This window comes from Penicillium verhagenii (genome assembly GCF_028828195.1).
Source record: "Penicillium verhagenii strain IBT 33310 chromosome Unknown utg000003l_segment0_segment0, whole genome shotgun sequence".
Classification (NCBI taxonomy): Eukaryota; Fungi; Ascomycota; class Eurotiomycetes; order Eurotiales; family Aspergillaceae; genus Penicillium; species Penicillium verhagenii.
Genome location: NW_026643167.1, coordinates 4156515 through 4171233, shown reverse-complemented (window position 1 = coordinate 4171233; position 14719 = coordinate 4156515). Strand labels below are relative to the sequence as shown.

At 47.0% G+C, this 14719-nt stretch overlaps 6 protein-coding genes across 6 annotated transcripts; 3 read left to right on the top strand and 3 right to left on the bottom strand.

The window, feature by feature from the left end:
• Nucleotides 1-781: 781 nt before the first annotated feature.
• N7466_002913 (uncharacterized protein) lies at nucleotides 782-1228 on the top strand (the record flags this gene model as incomplete). The annotated part of the gene is made up of 2 exons (XM_057162311.1): nucleotides 782-1130; nucleotides 1152-1228. The coding sequence occupies 2 exons, from the start codon at nucleotides 782-784 to the stop codon at nucleotides 1226-1228; spliced, it is 426 nt and encodes a 141-aa protein (XP_057025596.1).
• Nucleotides 1229-1589: 361 nt separating this feature from the next.
• Nucleotides 1590-2759, bottom strand: N7466_002912 (uncharacterized protein; the record flags this gene model as incomplete). Its single annotated transcript, XM_057162310.1, has 5 exons — nucleotides 1590-2168; nucleotides 2226-2324; nucleotides 2377-2478; nucleotides 2531-2692; nucleotides 2754-2759. The coding sequence occupies 5 exons, from the start codon at nucleotides 2757-2759 to the stop codon at nucleotides 1590-1592; spliced, it is 948 nt and encodes a 315-aa protein (XP_057025595.1).
• A 1790-nt stretch (nucleotides 2760-4549) lies between these two features.
• N7466_002911 (uncharacterized protein) lies at nucleotides 4550-4837 on the top strand (the record flags this gene model as incomplete). Its single annotated transcript, XM_057162309.1, has 1 exon — nucleotides 4550-4837. The coding sequence occupies one exon, from the start codon at nucleotides 4550-4552 to the stop codon at nucleotides 4835-4837; it is 288 nt and encodes a 95-aa protein (XP_057025594.1).
• Nucleotides 4838-5830: 993 nt separating this feature from the next.
• N7466_002910 (uncharacterized protein) lies at nucleotides 5831-6875 on the bottom strand (the record flags this gene model as incomplete). Its single annotated transcript, XM_057162308.1, has 2 exons — nucleotides 5831-6657; nucleotides 6737-6875. The coding sequence occupies 2 exons, from the start codon at nucleotides 6873-6875 to the stop codon at nucleotides 5831-5833; spliced, it is 966 nt and encodes a 321-aa protein (XP_057025593.1).
• Nucleotides 6876-8229: 1354 nt separating this feature from the next.
• On the bottom strand, nucleotides 8230-9946 carry N7466_002909 (fungal specific transcription factor domain-containing protein; the record flags this gene model as incomplete). Its single annotated transcript, XM_057162307.1, has 2 exons — nucleotides 8230-9292; nucleotides 9360-9946. 2 exons carry the CDS (start codon nucleotides 9944-9946, stop codon nucleotides 8230-8232), a joined length of 1650 nt encoding a protein of 549 aa, XP_057025592.1.
• A 2800-nt stretch (nucleotides 9947-12746) lies between these two features.
• Nucleotides 12747-14575, top strand: N7466_002908 (uncharacterized protein; the record flags this gene model as incomplete). The annotated part of the gene is made up of 3 exons (XM_057162306.1): nucleotides 12747-13013; nucleotides 13091-13840; nucleotides 13925-14575. The coding sequence occupies 3 exons, from the start codon at nucleotides 12747-12749 to the stop codon at nucleotides 14573-14575; spliced, it is 1668 nt and encodes a 555-aa protein (XP_057025591.1).
• Between the last annotated feature and the right edge of the window lie 144 nt (nucleotides 14576-14719).

Sequence of the window (14719 nt, the reverse complement as noted above, 5' to 3'; positions counted from 1 at the left end):
CTGTACAGGACGGCCGCCTGGATAATATGGAAAGCCTACCTGTCTTGGTCTTTTGGAATGATTGAGTGCTGGTGGCACAGGGACGTAGCGCTAACGCTCTTCTGTGGCCAGATCTGGCGCCAAATCATGACGGAAAGACTGGCGAGTATAGCCCATAAATATAAGGGTACAAGGTTCAATGATGCCAGATTCAGGGCCAAATGGGGCCAATTCCCCCAGGACATCCACGTCCTACGAGGCCCAGAGTGTATGCACTTGAATGAGGATGGCACCGAGGGGGGGGCGTCCCCGGAGCTAGATGACACGCTAAGCGAACGAGAGGACGGGACACAATAGAGTGGGTGATAGGAACTGGTTATGGCCAACGGTGAATGGTACGATGGGGTCCCTGCGTAAGCAAACGGAGCAGTCCATCAGCGGGTTAGATTGAATCAACAAGCACAAGGGCTTATAACCTAAAAGGACGAAGAACAAGTCTACAAACAAGGGAAGGAGGGTGAGAACGCAATACAGTAGTATTGAGTGCTGTCAGGAAGGAAGGCAGAAGAAGAAGAGAAGAGTAAGAGTATAGATCACATAAGAAGCAACAAAATAGCTTTAATACCACCCGCATGCTTCGCATCTGGACTAAAATAGACGCATAATGTTTCGGTAAACCTGCAAAAAGTCCCAACGTAAGACATTGGGACTTTTTGTGCGGAATTGGAACCGACTTGCGGTTCGGTTTGCCCGTTTGATCCCTCTCCTATAAGAGTACCCATCTCTCTTTCTTCCTCCGAATATGCTATTTTGTGACCGAAGCCAGCTAGGGAAACGGTTCTTCCGACCCTGCTTCCCCTCCTCCAAGAGCAGGCTCCTTGGCCGCGGTATCCGCCAACTCCTTCCCCGGAATACCCGCATGCGCAGGAACCTATCGGATTATAACTTGGTGGTTGTCCGGTGGATTGAAGGTTGTGGGCGTTTCGGTTCGGAGGGCTTGGATGTGGGTATAAATTGTGCGGATGATGAACTGTCTGGAGGAGTGCTTGGGATTCTGTACTGCTTGGATCGTAGCGCGGCTGTTAGTGAAGATGACCAATTCTTGACAATGTTCCTAGGATTTGAACTTATTGAGGGCCAACTTAACACCAGTAAGCTTAATTCTTCAACAGATAACATGGTTAGGGCTTGGGTGGTTTCAAGTGGTGCCTGCGCGGCGGTAGCAGGGCTTTCCGGGTTCGTTATTTGATGGCGCTAACACGCAGGAGTTAGTTTAGATAGAAAGAACCATGAGCCACAACCAGGGAGAATTGCTGGGGGTCCCATGGACTACTCAAGTAGAACCATGAACCACAACCAGGGAGAATTGCTGGGGGTCCCATGGACTACACAAGTAGGACCATGAACCACAACCAGGAAAACCAAAATTTGGCTTTACTATTTAGCCTAGCAGGCTAGAGAGTAAGATAGAAGATAGATCTCTATCTTAAGTTACATTTCTTTTATCTTTTTTACCTTTACAATTTTACCCCCTCTAAGCGCCCGGTAATACCGATACACTTAGTGGGGGTAAAAATATAAAGGTAAAAGAAAGGTAAAAGAAATATGACCTAAGATAGAGGCATATCCTCTATCTCCTCTTTTATCTCCTCTTTTATCTCCTCTTTTATCTCCTCTTCTGGCTCCTCAACTATTGCTCGGCGAGGCAAGGCAGTTGACTCACGGGGCTCAGGGAGCCACACAGCTGGAGCTCTTTGAGCTAGCCTATCAGCATCGAAAGGACCACCCCCCGAAATGCCGAAAGTAGGGCCAGAAGCACTTCCAGCCACAGGAAGACCGGGGACGCCAGGGACACCGAAAGGGGCACCAGGGACGCCGAAAGAGGCACCAGGGGCAGGACCAGGGGCGCCAGGGACACCGAAAGGGGCACCAGGGACGCCGAAAGAGGCACCAGGGGCAGGGCCATGGGCGCCAGGGGAACCATGGGATACGCCATGGTATCTGTTTTCCTCTCCGTCGCGACGTTGGGCCATTCTGCGACGTCGGGCCGCTGATGGGCGGGTTCTCTGGCGGTGGATTCCACCACGCGCTGTATTTTGGCTACCTGTGGTAGGAGCCCGGGGCGCAGTTGATGCTGCAGGTGGATAGCGGCTACCACCTCGCTGGTTCCCACCATGCTGACTGACTGCCTGTTATTTTATTTAGTTTATATCTTGATGCTAAAAGGGATAAAGCTTATCACTTACCTGCTGCTGGTAGGAGTGTGGGCCACCATGTGTACCACCGCGTGCACCACCGCGTGCACCACCGTGTGGTCGAGGCTGGGGTTGAGTAGTCCTGTGCTGCTATTATCTTGTTTAGTTTATAACACATGGAAAGACAAAGCATATAACTTACATCAGCAGCACGGCTCCGCAAGTAGGCCTCTACAGCGTGGCCGAGTATGACACCCGTCTCCTCAGCCATGCCTTGTTGGCTTTCGGCTGGAGTCTGGTGCTGCTATTATCTTGTTTAGTTTATAACACCTAGAAAGATAAAGCATATAACTTACATCAGCCGCACGGAGCCGCCACAAAGTGTCTACGGCATGGCTGACGGCTTCGGCGAGGAACGTGGTCTCCTCAGCCATGCCTTGTTGGCTTTCGGCTGGAGTCCGGTGCCGGGACCAGCAATCCGCGTCGCTATGGGTAGCGGAACGGCAGAAGTTGCAGAACTGCAGTTGAGTTTCAAGTTAGTAATATATTAGGTGATTGGGGCATGGGGCATGAACTTACCACCATGTTTTCGAAAAAAAAAACACGGGGGGAAAAGAACAGAGAGAAAAGAAGGGGATGGGGGGGGCAGGGGGGAAGCAATTCCGAGCAGTAAGATTTCCTGAATAATAGGTTAGGGCCTCCAAATTGATCAAATTTGTTGATTCATTTGATGAAACAAGCTTACTTTGTGTTGATGGTGTCAAAACTTTAGAAATCTTGATGGTTGGTAGAATTGCGGGCGGGGAAAAATAAAAAGAAGAAGAAGTTTTGGAAGCGCGCGCGTGAGCTTTATATTGTGTCCCTTACTACACGTGTGACGCGTTAAATTATTGCCTGAGGCTATTTAATTGACTCATTTTTAGTATAACACGCGCTTTTAGTATACTGTAGGGTTTCCATCCATTGTATCTATTCAATGTTTGCCCTCTACTATAGACGCGGGGAATATATACTTTATGTAGCCTCTGATTGGTTGAGAAAAGTGGGTCCAGATCTCATAATTGAGCAAACATTTAGTCATGTGAATTCTCGCCAGCTATAACGCTCCTGAGTAGCTTTCACCCATTGTTTCTACACCTGCCAAACATGCTTCTACGTAGTATGTTGCATAGTCCTGGTGGGTCGATATTGCAAAATTCTGGTGTGTAGAATCTATTAATCTCTGCAGTTTTATGCCTGTTTTCCGCGGCTCTTTTCTGCATCTTGCAGCACTTTTTTACTTGTTTAGTCAGTTGTTGAGAGACTTAACGACGTGCTGGTCGCCCTTCTGCCTCTCAAATGAACGCATCGCAAATGTCCGAGGTTGTATGTGGTTTTTGTGGTTTTTGTACCAATTTGGAACCCCTAGTCAGATATCTCAAGGTTATATTTTAATTTGAATATTTCAATGACCGGCGAGTCAGTCGACCTACTAGCAACTTTTTCGGGTGGCAAGGTGAATTCTTTAAGCTCCAGTAGAGCCAACAAGCACCAGTAGAGCCAACAAGCGCCAGCGACAGCACAATCTTTACCGAACCAGCCGTCAAACCGGGTTCAAATGTGCATGATACCGCTATATCGGCTTTAGTATTATTACCAAATAGGAAGGCGGTGTGTTTCTGCTAGAAAAACATCGTTTTTCTAGCAGAAACACACCGCCTTCCTATTTGGTAACAATCATAAAAATGCATACAGCCAGGAGCCTCAAATTTCAATAATCTAATATGGGGTTTAGGGGTTTAGGGGTTTACGGGGGGGGTGGGGTAAATGGGCACCTGGCCCTCATTATAGAAATCACTGTTGGAGATAGAGGGGTCTTCTCCGCTGCCCCTTCCTTCCTTTCTTCCTCCTTCTTCATTCTTCCTTCTATTATCTATTATACGTACCTCTCCATTTATCTAGAGAAAATCACTTTCTACTAACCCCCATCTTTTTTATAGCTAAACAAACATAGTTCAAGTTCAACATTCTTGGGATCACATGATCGTGATCGCCGGTCATCCCCGGCTTCATGTGCTTCCTTCTTGTTCTAGATAGCAGGCTGCGTCTCTCTTCTTCCTTCCTCTCTCCCTCAGAGTCTCTCTCTTTCGCCAGACAATACAATATCCATGTTCATTACATTGCTTGTCCCTCTCTCTCGATTCCATGAGATTATGAGCCCTCCTTTTCTCACTTATTAACGCTGTAAATCGATAAGATCAAGCGAGATTCTCTTTCCCAGGGCCCTGTTTGATGCTCTTTTGACAGATTCAGGTCCCCCAACCCCATTACGAGGCAGCATAGCGCTGATAACCTCAACCACCCCCACCCCCCAATTCTATCACGAGGTCATCAACATGTCGGCATTCACAATTGACTACGATACGACAGGAGTTGATAACGTTGCATTCAGTACACGAACCGACAATAACTGGGACGACGTCACAACCGTTGCTCGAACTGACCAATCATCGGACCTCGCTGCCGTCAAGATAACCCTCAATCCCGTGAAGAACCCTCTACGAAAAGCGGAGGATTATGAATCCTGGAAGAGGATCGTACAAATCAACCTCAAACTCAGAGGAATGGACGGTCTTATTGACTACAACCTTCCAAGACCAGCTCAGAACGGCACAAATGCATAAAAGTGGTTTAATACGTCAAAAGCCATCGGTGAGTGGCTCGTCTCCAATACCAGCACCGATATTCACAACAGGATACAAGCACAAAGCACCCTCTCCTTCGCTGATGCGATTTGGAAGGCCGTTTACGAGGAAATGCGCGGATACGGCATTTATGAGGAAATAAAGCGTTCGAATTAGGTGTTTGGTGTGTATGTACAACGGCCAACTGATATATGCAGGATAAGAATAGATTGCGATACTTCAGATGTTTCTTGTTCGCTTGAATAAATCTTTGTCGTACTATATATCGATTTTGAATGGACTTGAATGCACTTCTTCGTCTTGTTTTCTGGTTACAGGAAAATCGAAACAATGAAAAACACTGTAGCAACCTGATTGGTAGAGACGTCTGCTTCATGAATAGCAAATAAGAACGATCTGTTACTGTGGATCTTTGGCTTATGGATATTGTTTTCATTCTTATAGAAACCTTATAACTTTAGCATCCGAGACAAAGATTCCACGTGCACATATTGAACGGGTTCAGCCGCAACTTTGTTTCAAGTTCCTTAGTTATGCCTTGTGCGGATCCAAATTTCATATACGAAGTACTAGTAAAGAACATGAATCATACTAGTAGATTTTCAGATCATCATTGTATATTGGATATTTTTATCTAAGTACACCCCCCAAACCAAACCAAATAAAGACATGTAATTTCATGAAATTAGTAATATCCAAGGGACGCTAAACCAGAGCCGTCCATCAATCCCATCGAGTGCACGCCAGCCCAGATGAGATGAAAAGAGAAAAGAAAGAGAAAAGATAAGCTCATTGCAGGCATCAGGACACATAAATGCTATGACAAAGTCTCCAAATACCAAGGGTAGTGGATCAATGCCAAAGAGGAAGAGAGAAATAAAATGGAGGGAATATGTGTAGATAGCCCGAAGCAGCGTCCCAAACGCCCCTCGAGAACTCCAGTCAACATGAATTATACACATGCATTGTAACTTAGAACCACATTATTCCGGCTACCAGGCCGATCACCACTGCCATGCAGCTTCCTTGCAGCTCCGATGAATGCCGGCCAGCAGCGTCGGTGGACTGGTCAATTGAAGGGGGGAGAGTTTTGTTCAGCGCCGACAAGCCAGAGCATTCTTCAGCTTCGGACGGCGTGTCATTTTGATATCTGCCTAACGACGTGGGCGTGAGTATGTCTGAGGATGATTGAGGGTGATTCTTTCTCCATGGAATCAAATCCTGGAGCTTGGGATTCGAAGACTCGCTTGCAAGCTTCCAAAGACCACTAGCTGTCTGGCAGACCTGCTGCCACACGCTGCCGATTGGAAGCTGCGGACCGGTGTCCGAGTTGGGAGGGGGCGTGAAGGTAGTTGGAGGGATGGAAGCATTATGCAATGGGGGCGGTGCGGTGGCGGTGGTGGGACTTGAGTCCGAGTCTTCAATTGAGGCCGGGAGAGGGGAGAGATTAGGGCTAAGGGTAGGATCGGGACCGGATGTAGCTCCGGTTAACACGCTGCGGGTGGAGAAGGGGGTGAGAAATTGGTAGTCGTCTAATTGTTTGATGAAGTATGTGCGAAAGGCGCGAGCGCGCCGGCTGAAGAGAAATGTTGATTCGGCGGGGTACGAAGCGCGGCTTCTGTTGTTCTGGACGGAGGGTGGATCGCTGGAGATGGTCGGCGCGCCGTTGGCAAGTCGCGGGGACCGTGAGAAACGGCTTAGACGCGGTCGAGACGGTGCGGCCAGGATCCATGGGGAGCGATCGCTTGGGTGTGTGTCGGAAGAAAGCTCGGCGACATTATCCTGGATGAGAGGGATTTCTAGAAAACAGGGGCGATAAAGCCTTTGGTTAGCTTCAGGTTATTTTTGTGGTGGATTATCAGGGTCAATTGTACTTACGCGCTCCGCCAATATAGTATGTGAAATCGGCAAGCTTTAAGCTGTAGATACTTGGCAGTGAAGGCACCAGCGCGAGGAGGGAGAAGATGATCAGGACCAGGAGTGGCAGCGCGCCCGGTTTATGCAACCCGGGGCGCATCGTCGAGCTTGCCGGTCGACGCCGGAGTTGGCAAGGGGAGGTTATAATGGGGAGGAGAGCGCAGGTTTGGATGCCATGAAGGGATTCAGGGACTTGAGGATTCAAAGGGATTTTCAACTGGAGACGCGGGATCGTCTAGACCCTCTCTCGGCTCAGGTCCAGGGGGTAAAATTGGGGACTGTGCTTGCGGGTTTTTTTTTTCTTTTTTTTTTTTTCTGATTTTAGGCTCCCCCAATATAAATGGAAAATAAATTCATGACATGAAGATTGTAAGGCTGATGATCCAAGAGGGGTCAAATGGAAAAAAAGTAGAGATTCAAGGAATGACGATCCAACTGTCACTTTTTTTTTATCTTTTTCTTATTTTTTTTTTCTCGATTTCTTGTATATGACGTCGACGACGGTCGCACCGAGTAACGAGCTGCAAGCAACCGGATCCAGTCATGAATCACGACTTGGTTTTGCAGAATATAATATATACTATACTAGTATCTGTATATCTGTTATATCTGTGTCTATTGTATCTTTTACATCTTTTGTATCTGCACTTTTATGCTTATCTGTCAAATTAAGATTGGAATGTGAAGCTTGGACTTTGTCCCACTGCCTGAGGCATTGACCAGTTCACTACTTGGAGAGGGAAACCTTGGAATAGCCCCATTCTCCATTCTTAATCTAAACCATATCCATCTTCGTTCCAGCTGTCAGTAGAAAATCCAAGGCAAATTCCTCTATAAGAGGGAAACCAAGTCCCGGTGATGTTTTTTCCCTGGCAGCATGTTTCCATTCCTTCCTGGAAGAGTAATTGATCGACGCGCGTCCCAGACCTGCATTGCCCGTGCGGACCAACCCGTTGACGGGAAATAGCCTGAATAGGGAGATAAGATCTTTGAACTTTCAAGTGGCGAGAATTGAGAATAAATATAAATAAAATGGAAAAAATATAGAAAAAATATAGAAAAAATGCAAAAATAGAACACTCGACTTTTCAATGTTTATGTGGAGAATCAAAACTCGTAGCAGAGAGTATTTCTACGCGAGGGCAGCACCTCGGCGGTTTTCGGGCGTATTCCGGGATGCGGTCAACTACTAGGCCAAGGAAGGAATAGGATGCTGGAGCTTTTTATTCGCCATCACACATAGTTCATGCACTATACGGTTATACGGCTATACACCAATCGGAGATAAACAAATGATTCCAATGGTATTTTGCACGTCTGTTCTGTTTTTCTTTTCCAATAAATCTTTTGAACATGCCAAGATTCAACTTGTCCCAATATTGCAATTAGAATTCCAATCTGGGCCAGCCACGGCATTAATAGTCATAACATACTAGTAGTATGTACAAATACATTCATGCCATCAATTCTCCAAAGGCCATGTCTCCGTGAAACAACCATGCTCGACCCGGTGACGCTAAAAATGCAGGTAACCATTCAGGTACCGGAAAGAATGGCCCTCCTCGAGGGCCATCGTCACCATGACTATGTAGTGAAACCAACGCATGCTCTAGTTGAAAGCGTCCACTTTCCAATCCCTGTCCTCCCACAAGAGACCCCATGCCCAGCATCGCCTGGTTATGGGTATCAAGTATATCGGCGCTCCGGATTGAAGCACGTAATGACCCATCAAGACTTTTTAGCATGTTTACTCCTTTTCTCGCGATCGCATGTCGTGGACTTTGGCGACAGAGAAGACCATACCCGTCGAAAAAGGCCGAGTAGATTTGTGGCAGACCAGGATCAGTAACAAACTGGATGCCGTCCAGGGTAAGGACCCTCTCATCGGCCTGGATGGAAAGTAAACAAACGCCTAGAGTGGCGAGAGCTTCAACGAGGCATGTCGGAAGTAGAAATAACTTCTCCGTCGAGCCAGCTTCCTCGTCGCCAAGAAGCATATATAATTTACTAATTGATGTTATCACTTTGCATGTTGTATCCATCAGAGTCCGGCGATGTGCGAGCGCAAGCAGATCACTGCCGTTTTTCAGTACTGGGTTCTTTGGCTGCTGGAGGCTGCGGCATGGGTCTGCAAAGGCTTTGTAGAGGGAGGCTTTTGTGGCCCAGATGGCTAGGTGGAGCATCTCCCTCTTACTGGGGATGGCGAGATCAACGGAATCCCATGTTAGGTCGGGGTTCTCTAACCAGAATGCTTGGGGGAGTGGGTCGATAATGACTTGTTGGAATCGCTGTGTGAAGTCTGCGATTACGATGGAGTCGACGCGGTCGTGTTGCCAGGAGGGTGGGCTCATGAATGCAGATAGGAAACGAGCTATTTTCACGACAAACACTCGATTGGTAAATGGGGTGAGAAGATAGGGGTTGATGGTGAGTGTTTGTAGGTTATCATAAGGTGGTTCAATATCAAAGTATCCTTCGGGGATAAGTGGCCAATGTCCGAAAAAGGCAGACATAAACCTAAGAAAGGTAAGGTTAGTAAAGAATCTGTCTATGACCGATCTTGAAAGAGAGAGTGTACACATACCGGTCCATTATGTATAAAGTCCAAAATGTTCGGCGGCGAATCTCCATCTCTAACTCTGTGACTGGAATACCAGGATCCTTCAGATGCAGACCTACTTCATGTGCATCCTTGACGGTAGCACTGAGAATGGACCAGCATTCCCGGATCCGAGCTTGGGCTTTCAAATAGTATACATGATAAAAGCGATGCTGGACTGTCACCAAAGAAGGCTTTTTTGACTGTAGTGACTTATCAATCTCATCAGCTATGGAGCAAAGCCATTGCTCTAGGTGACGTGGGGACGTTTTGGTTACCCCTTCAATGGGAAACTTTGCATGTGGAAGACACTGGACGCTGACGAGACAGATTCGAATCACCAGCAATCCGAAATTCATATCTTCATCCGACATATTATAGTCCCCTGACAGATTTCCCTGGTCCTGTGTGCCCCACCACGCGGTATATTTGCTCTGGAAAGATGGGGGGTAGATCATCTCGTGGAGTCGATTTATTTCTTGGAGGAACATGCCAACCAAAAAATCCACAACAGGTCGGTCAGGCCATAATCTGCGATGTCGGGACGGTGAGAGACTAGGTGAGGGGATCAGGCTGGACCTGGATAGTGATGGTGAGCTTCTATGATATCCGCATTGTTAGGAGGGGCTTAAGGATGGCCTCAGGCGGCTATGACTTTTGGGGTTATTGTGTAGTTGACGAACAGGGTATGAAGAGACGGCGAAAGAAGGGTATTCATCCGTGGTGACCCATATCCTCGGGCCTCCCAGACTCCCACGCCCGTATCATTAGAGTCGGACTCGTGTGATGACAGCGTAGTCGATGTGTCCCTCTCTTCGCTTCCGTCAACTGCAGAACTCGATGCTTGTGCGTGATGAACTCGGCGGCCCCTCGAAGATTCTTTGGACGGTGGGAGGTTAGAATACACACAGAGGTATTCTAAACCCCGACCTATACAATGATTGCATGGTATTTCACGGTTACACTAGAGGAAAAGGAAAGAAAGAGAGAGACAAGGTTAGTTGTGTCTTGACTTCCTCTGTGGGGTTGTGTGCGGCCACTGGGCCAACAAAGCATCTGCACCTTTTGCTTTCTGCGATTGCATTCCAAGCAGGATTTGATTGGCTTTCGGCGAGTTCTCTTGTCGGTAAGCATATTCCAGCGTCACCGATATATGGAACATTCAGATAAAAAATAAAACAAAAAGCTTGACGCTTGACGCTTCCAGTGATCGGGTCTTTAGTATTTAGGAGTGTAAGCGCCAAGACGTAAAAGACGCCCCCATCTAAGATCAGTAGGATGTACCCCAGCGCAGCTTAAACCACGTTTCTGGCTTGTCGATTGTAAAGTTAAAAAGTCAGATGGCTTCACTCCTATTGATTCAATTCTCGCCCCCAATTTATCCTTCCGTTTCATCTCTTCTAGAAGGGTAATCTTCAGGTGGACTTTTCCTCCAATCGATCTCATCCCATGCATTGCCACGTGATGCATTCGTATCAATCTTAGAATGAGCACTTGAGCCCCCGTCATGATTCTATATATTCCCCCAATTTTCTCACTCCGAGCTGACTTTTTGACCATTGAGTTTCTTCAGATCTAAGAAACTTTCAAGCATGACCCTTCCAAGAGAGTGGGCGATCACGCTAATCAACCTACAAGTGCTTGAGCGGACACCTGAACTACGCTTATTGACTCGGCGACTTACTATGGGGGCGTTTAACATGGTGGGTCCCCGCTCATATCTCGGTGCCCGGAAAAACTGGGGGCTATGCTATATATTAGTGCCTTCCATTTCGGAATATGTCCGGAGGCGCTAAAACGGCATGAAGAACATGAAAGAAAAAAAAATTAAGGAAAATCTTGTGACCAGTGACGAACTGAAGAATTGGAGACGTCAGACCCCCAATTTTTCCAATCAAGACGCGGGAGCCCCCGGCCGATAGTACCGACAGAGTGGACAAATCCCGCTATAATCCATGAGAAATGCAAATAGAATCACGTCTTCTAGACCCATTTCACAATTCCTTGGATTCTTATTGGTGTGGGGAAAACTGAAGATTGCGAGTCAGTTTTTACCTTAAAACCCACTGGTTTCCAAGCTTGAGATAGCGCGCGACTTTGGGGGGAAGTTTATACAATCCGGGATTTCCGAGTTTGAGAAGCAAAAATTGAGCTTGAAATGTTGAAGCAATTAATTAATTGATCTACAGGTCACGTAGTTTTTGACACATGTGCATGTAATTACTACATTTTGAATGTTACTAGTAGCAGTTGCCAAGTGCTAGAAACGTGCCCGGGGGAGAACCCTTCCAAGAAAACAGGATGCAACGCAGGAGAAAAAACCCATGGGGCGATTTTTAAAAAGGAAGGCAGTTATAGACCGTTAGCCTCAATCTATACCCGAATAGGATAAAACTCGCAGCGCTTACAGAGCTAAGACGTGGTCTAGTGCCACATACTATGCATTCGATCGAGTACGAAGTACGGATAGAACGATTGGAAATGACAAATACCTCGATTGTCTATACAGTTGCACACCTGATTTTTATCCCCGTGATCAATATGGGGTCTGTATTTTGCTGCTGCGAGAATCAGATTCAGATCTCATGAAATTTGCCTGATCTCGTCTGAGCATCATCTACTAGTAAATACGTCACTACATTCCAAGTCCTAGTCAAGAGATCTCCTGGGATCAACTGCTCTATATCCACACTTCCAATTTTACTACAAAGATGGTGTGAAGGAGGTCTGTACCCCACTGTGGTCTCTTTCTCTAAGGGACTTATCCACTCAAGTTTGACCTGGCTTAGCGCCCCTTCACTTTTCTCCTTTGGACCGAATTCCTTCCAAGTACTAGTATGATGTATCATCTCTTGACCAAAGTCCAATGCCGTGAATAACCGAAGCAAATGAGGCTCATCTGATTTTCCAATCAGCTCTTTTTGATGCATCTGCACCACACCATAACAAGAGAACTTAAAAGTAACCTTTGAGCAACTTGAATATTCCGGAATCTTGGAAATATTGAGCTTAATCCAATAAACGTGGGGATATCACTATTGTTCACCCCCTTGTTTGCTTTGTTTTTCTCACAATCATCATCACTACCCCCTTGATAACCTTGAAAATATCCCTTTAGCCTCAGGAATGCCAGGCACAGACCCCGTTCCAAGGTCCGAGGCATCTAAGATCCCTTCATCCTTTCCTAGCTATCCCCACCGGATCCCTCAGAATGGATAATACCCTTGTCTATAGGGCATGGCCTACAAAGCTCATGCTCGAAACTTGACCTTCATGATCCGAGCTGCCTAGAGCACAGAGGTCAATATATCAGTACTTGAGAACGACTATTTGCCGCGATCGGCATCGGAAAATATTGAAAAGAAACCTCCAATGGGTCCGGCGATGGTATCGCGAAGAAGCTTCGACGTCGAGTCCAAAACAACCTTCGATCCGTATTCGAGCGCGAAAAGTTTCGACCATGGGTCCTATCCTTATTACCCAGCACAAGAGAGTACACTTCATCTATTCGAGCCCGAGCTGTCGTCTGATGAACAACAATGGCGATTCGAGGTCCGGGATTGGTTGGTTTTTATCTGCATTATCATTTTGGCCATGATGGATGCATTCGACTCCACAGCTATGATCGCTATTTTACCAGTGAGTAATGACTTATTTGCTCAGAGATGTAGAGAAGACAGAAAAATGAGATGAGAAACTGACACTTTCCCCCCAAGGACATAGCAAATGCCTTCGACACACCACTTATTAGCACCCTCTGGGTAAACACAATCTACCTCGTCGCGAGCGCAACAAGCCAACTATTTTTCACAATGATGTGCGACGTCTTCAGCCTCGGACCCGTCTGGATCGCCGCAGTGGTAGGCACCACAATCGGCACCGGGATATGCAGCGGCTCAATGACTCTCATTGAGATAGTGGTCGGCCGACTATTACAAGGCGTAGGCGGAGGCGGCGCCCTAAGTCTATGCTTTGTAATTATGGAGGAATCCGTGCCGCAATCAGTCCAGTCGCGATATTCTTGCTACATCCTACTTACGCGTCTTATTGGATTCGTCCTGGGCCCCATTATGGGCGGGATATTCGCCGATAATACGAATTGGACTTGGGCGTTTTACTTCAACTTCATTTTTTGCGCCCTCGGTCTGCTGGCGATTCCGTTCGCTGTTGATCTGCGCGTGTCTAAGAATATTCCGCTGCGGAAGCTGCGCGTTCTGGACTGGGCTGGGGCTGCCATGGCTTCGTTTGGTATGGCTGCTATCCTGGTTGGGATTAGCTGGGGTGGGGTCTCGTATGGCTGGGATCAGTGGCAGGCTTTGGTTCCGTTGGGGATTGGGGCTGCTGTGATCCTGGTGCTGGTTTTTTATGAGTCCAAGTGTGCATTGCATCCGCAATTTGGGGCGCGAGTGTTCAGAGATCTGTCGACTACTATGACATACATTGGGTGCTTCTGTCATGGCTTCGTGGTAAGTTTGGTCGTGTTTTTTTTCTTCTCTCTTTCTCTTCTCTTCTCTTCTATTTTAATTCACCCGCTGATATCTTCGTCGTAGATCTTCTGTCAACTACAGTTCTTCACATTTTATTTTCTGTGCACACGCTACTTTTCTGTGACACTGTCTGGTGTCACCCTGTTTGCTATCACCGGTTTCGCCGTCACACCCGCAGCAGTAGTGGGCATCTTACTGGCAAACGAGTCAAAATGTTCCAAGTGGATTATTTCAGGAGGATGGATCCTGACAACATTAGCAGCCGGCTGCTCAATTCTTCTCAACAGCATTACACCCACAGTCGGATGGGTGGTTCTCTTTTTAACAGCTGGACTAGGCCATGGTCTTTTGCTCTCGAGCTACAATATTCGTGTTCAGAATATGCCAAAGATTGAGGAATCGGCTCTTTCAACTAAGCCTGTTACCATGTCCCTCTTTATGCAGGCGTGGGGTATGGCGGTTGCTGTTCCCATAGGTGGTGTCTTATTTTTGACATTCTTTGGCAATGAACTGCAGAGCATTGGACTAGAGTGGGACTTAGTCAACACGGCAAGAGGATATATAGTGTTGATGGATCAGACTCTCATGTCTGATGGTGAGAGAGAGATCATTAAAGATGCCTCCGCGTCGGCATTACAGGTCGTCTGGGAGGTCATCGCAGGAGTCGCTGCCTTGGGTTGCATCTCGTCAATATTTTTGTGGAAAAGGCAATAGGCCAACATTGTTATCATGAACATAATTGAAGAGATTTTGGTTCGTTCAAGTACTTTTCATTTCGAATGCGACGTAATGTTTTCCGTCTCTTTGACGTGGATATCAATAAAGTGCAGGGCACGCCAGCATGCCTCGCATAATAAT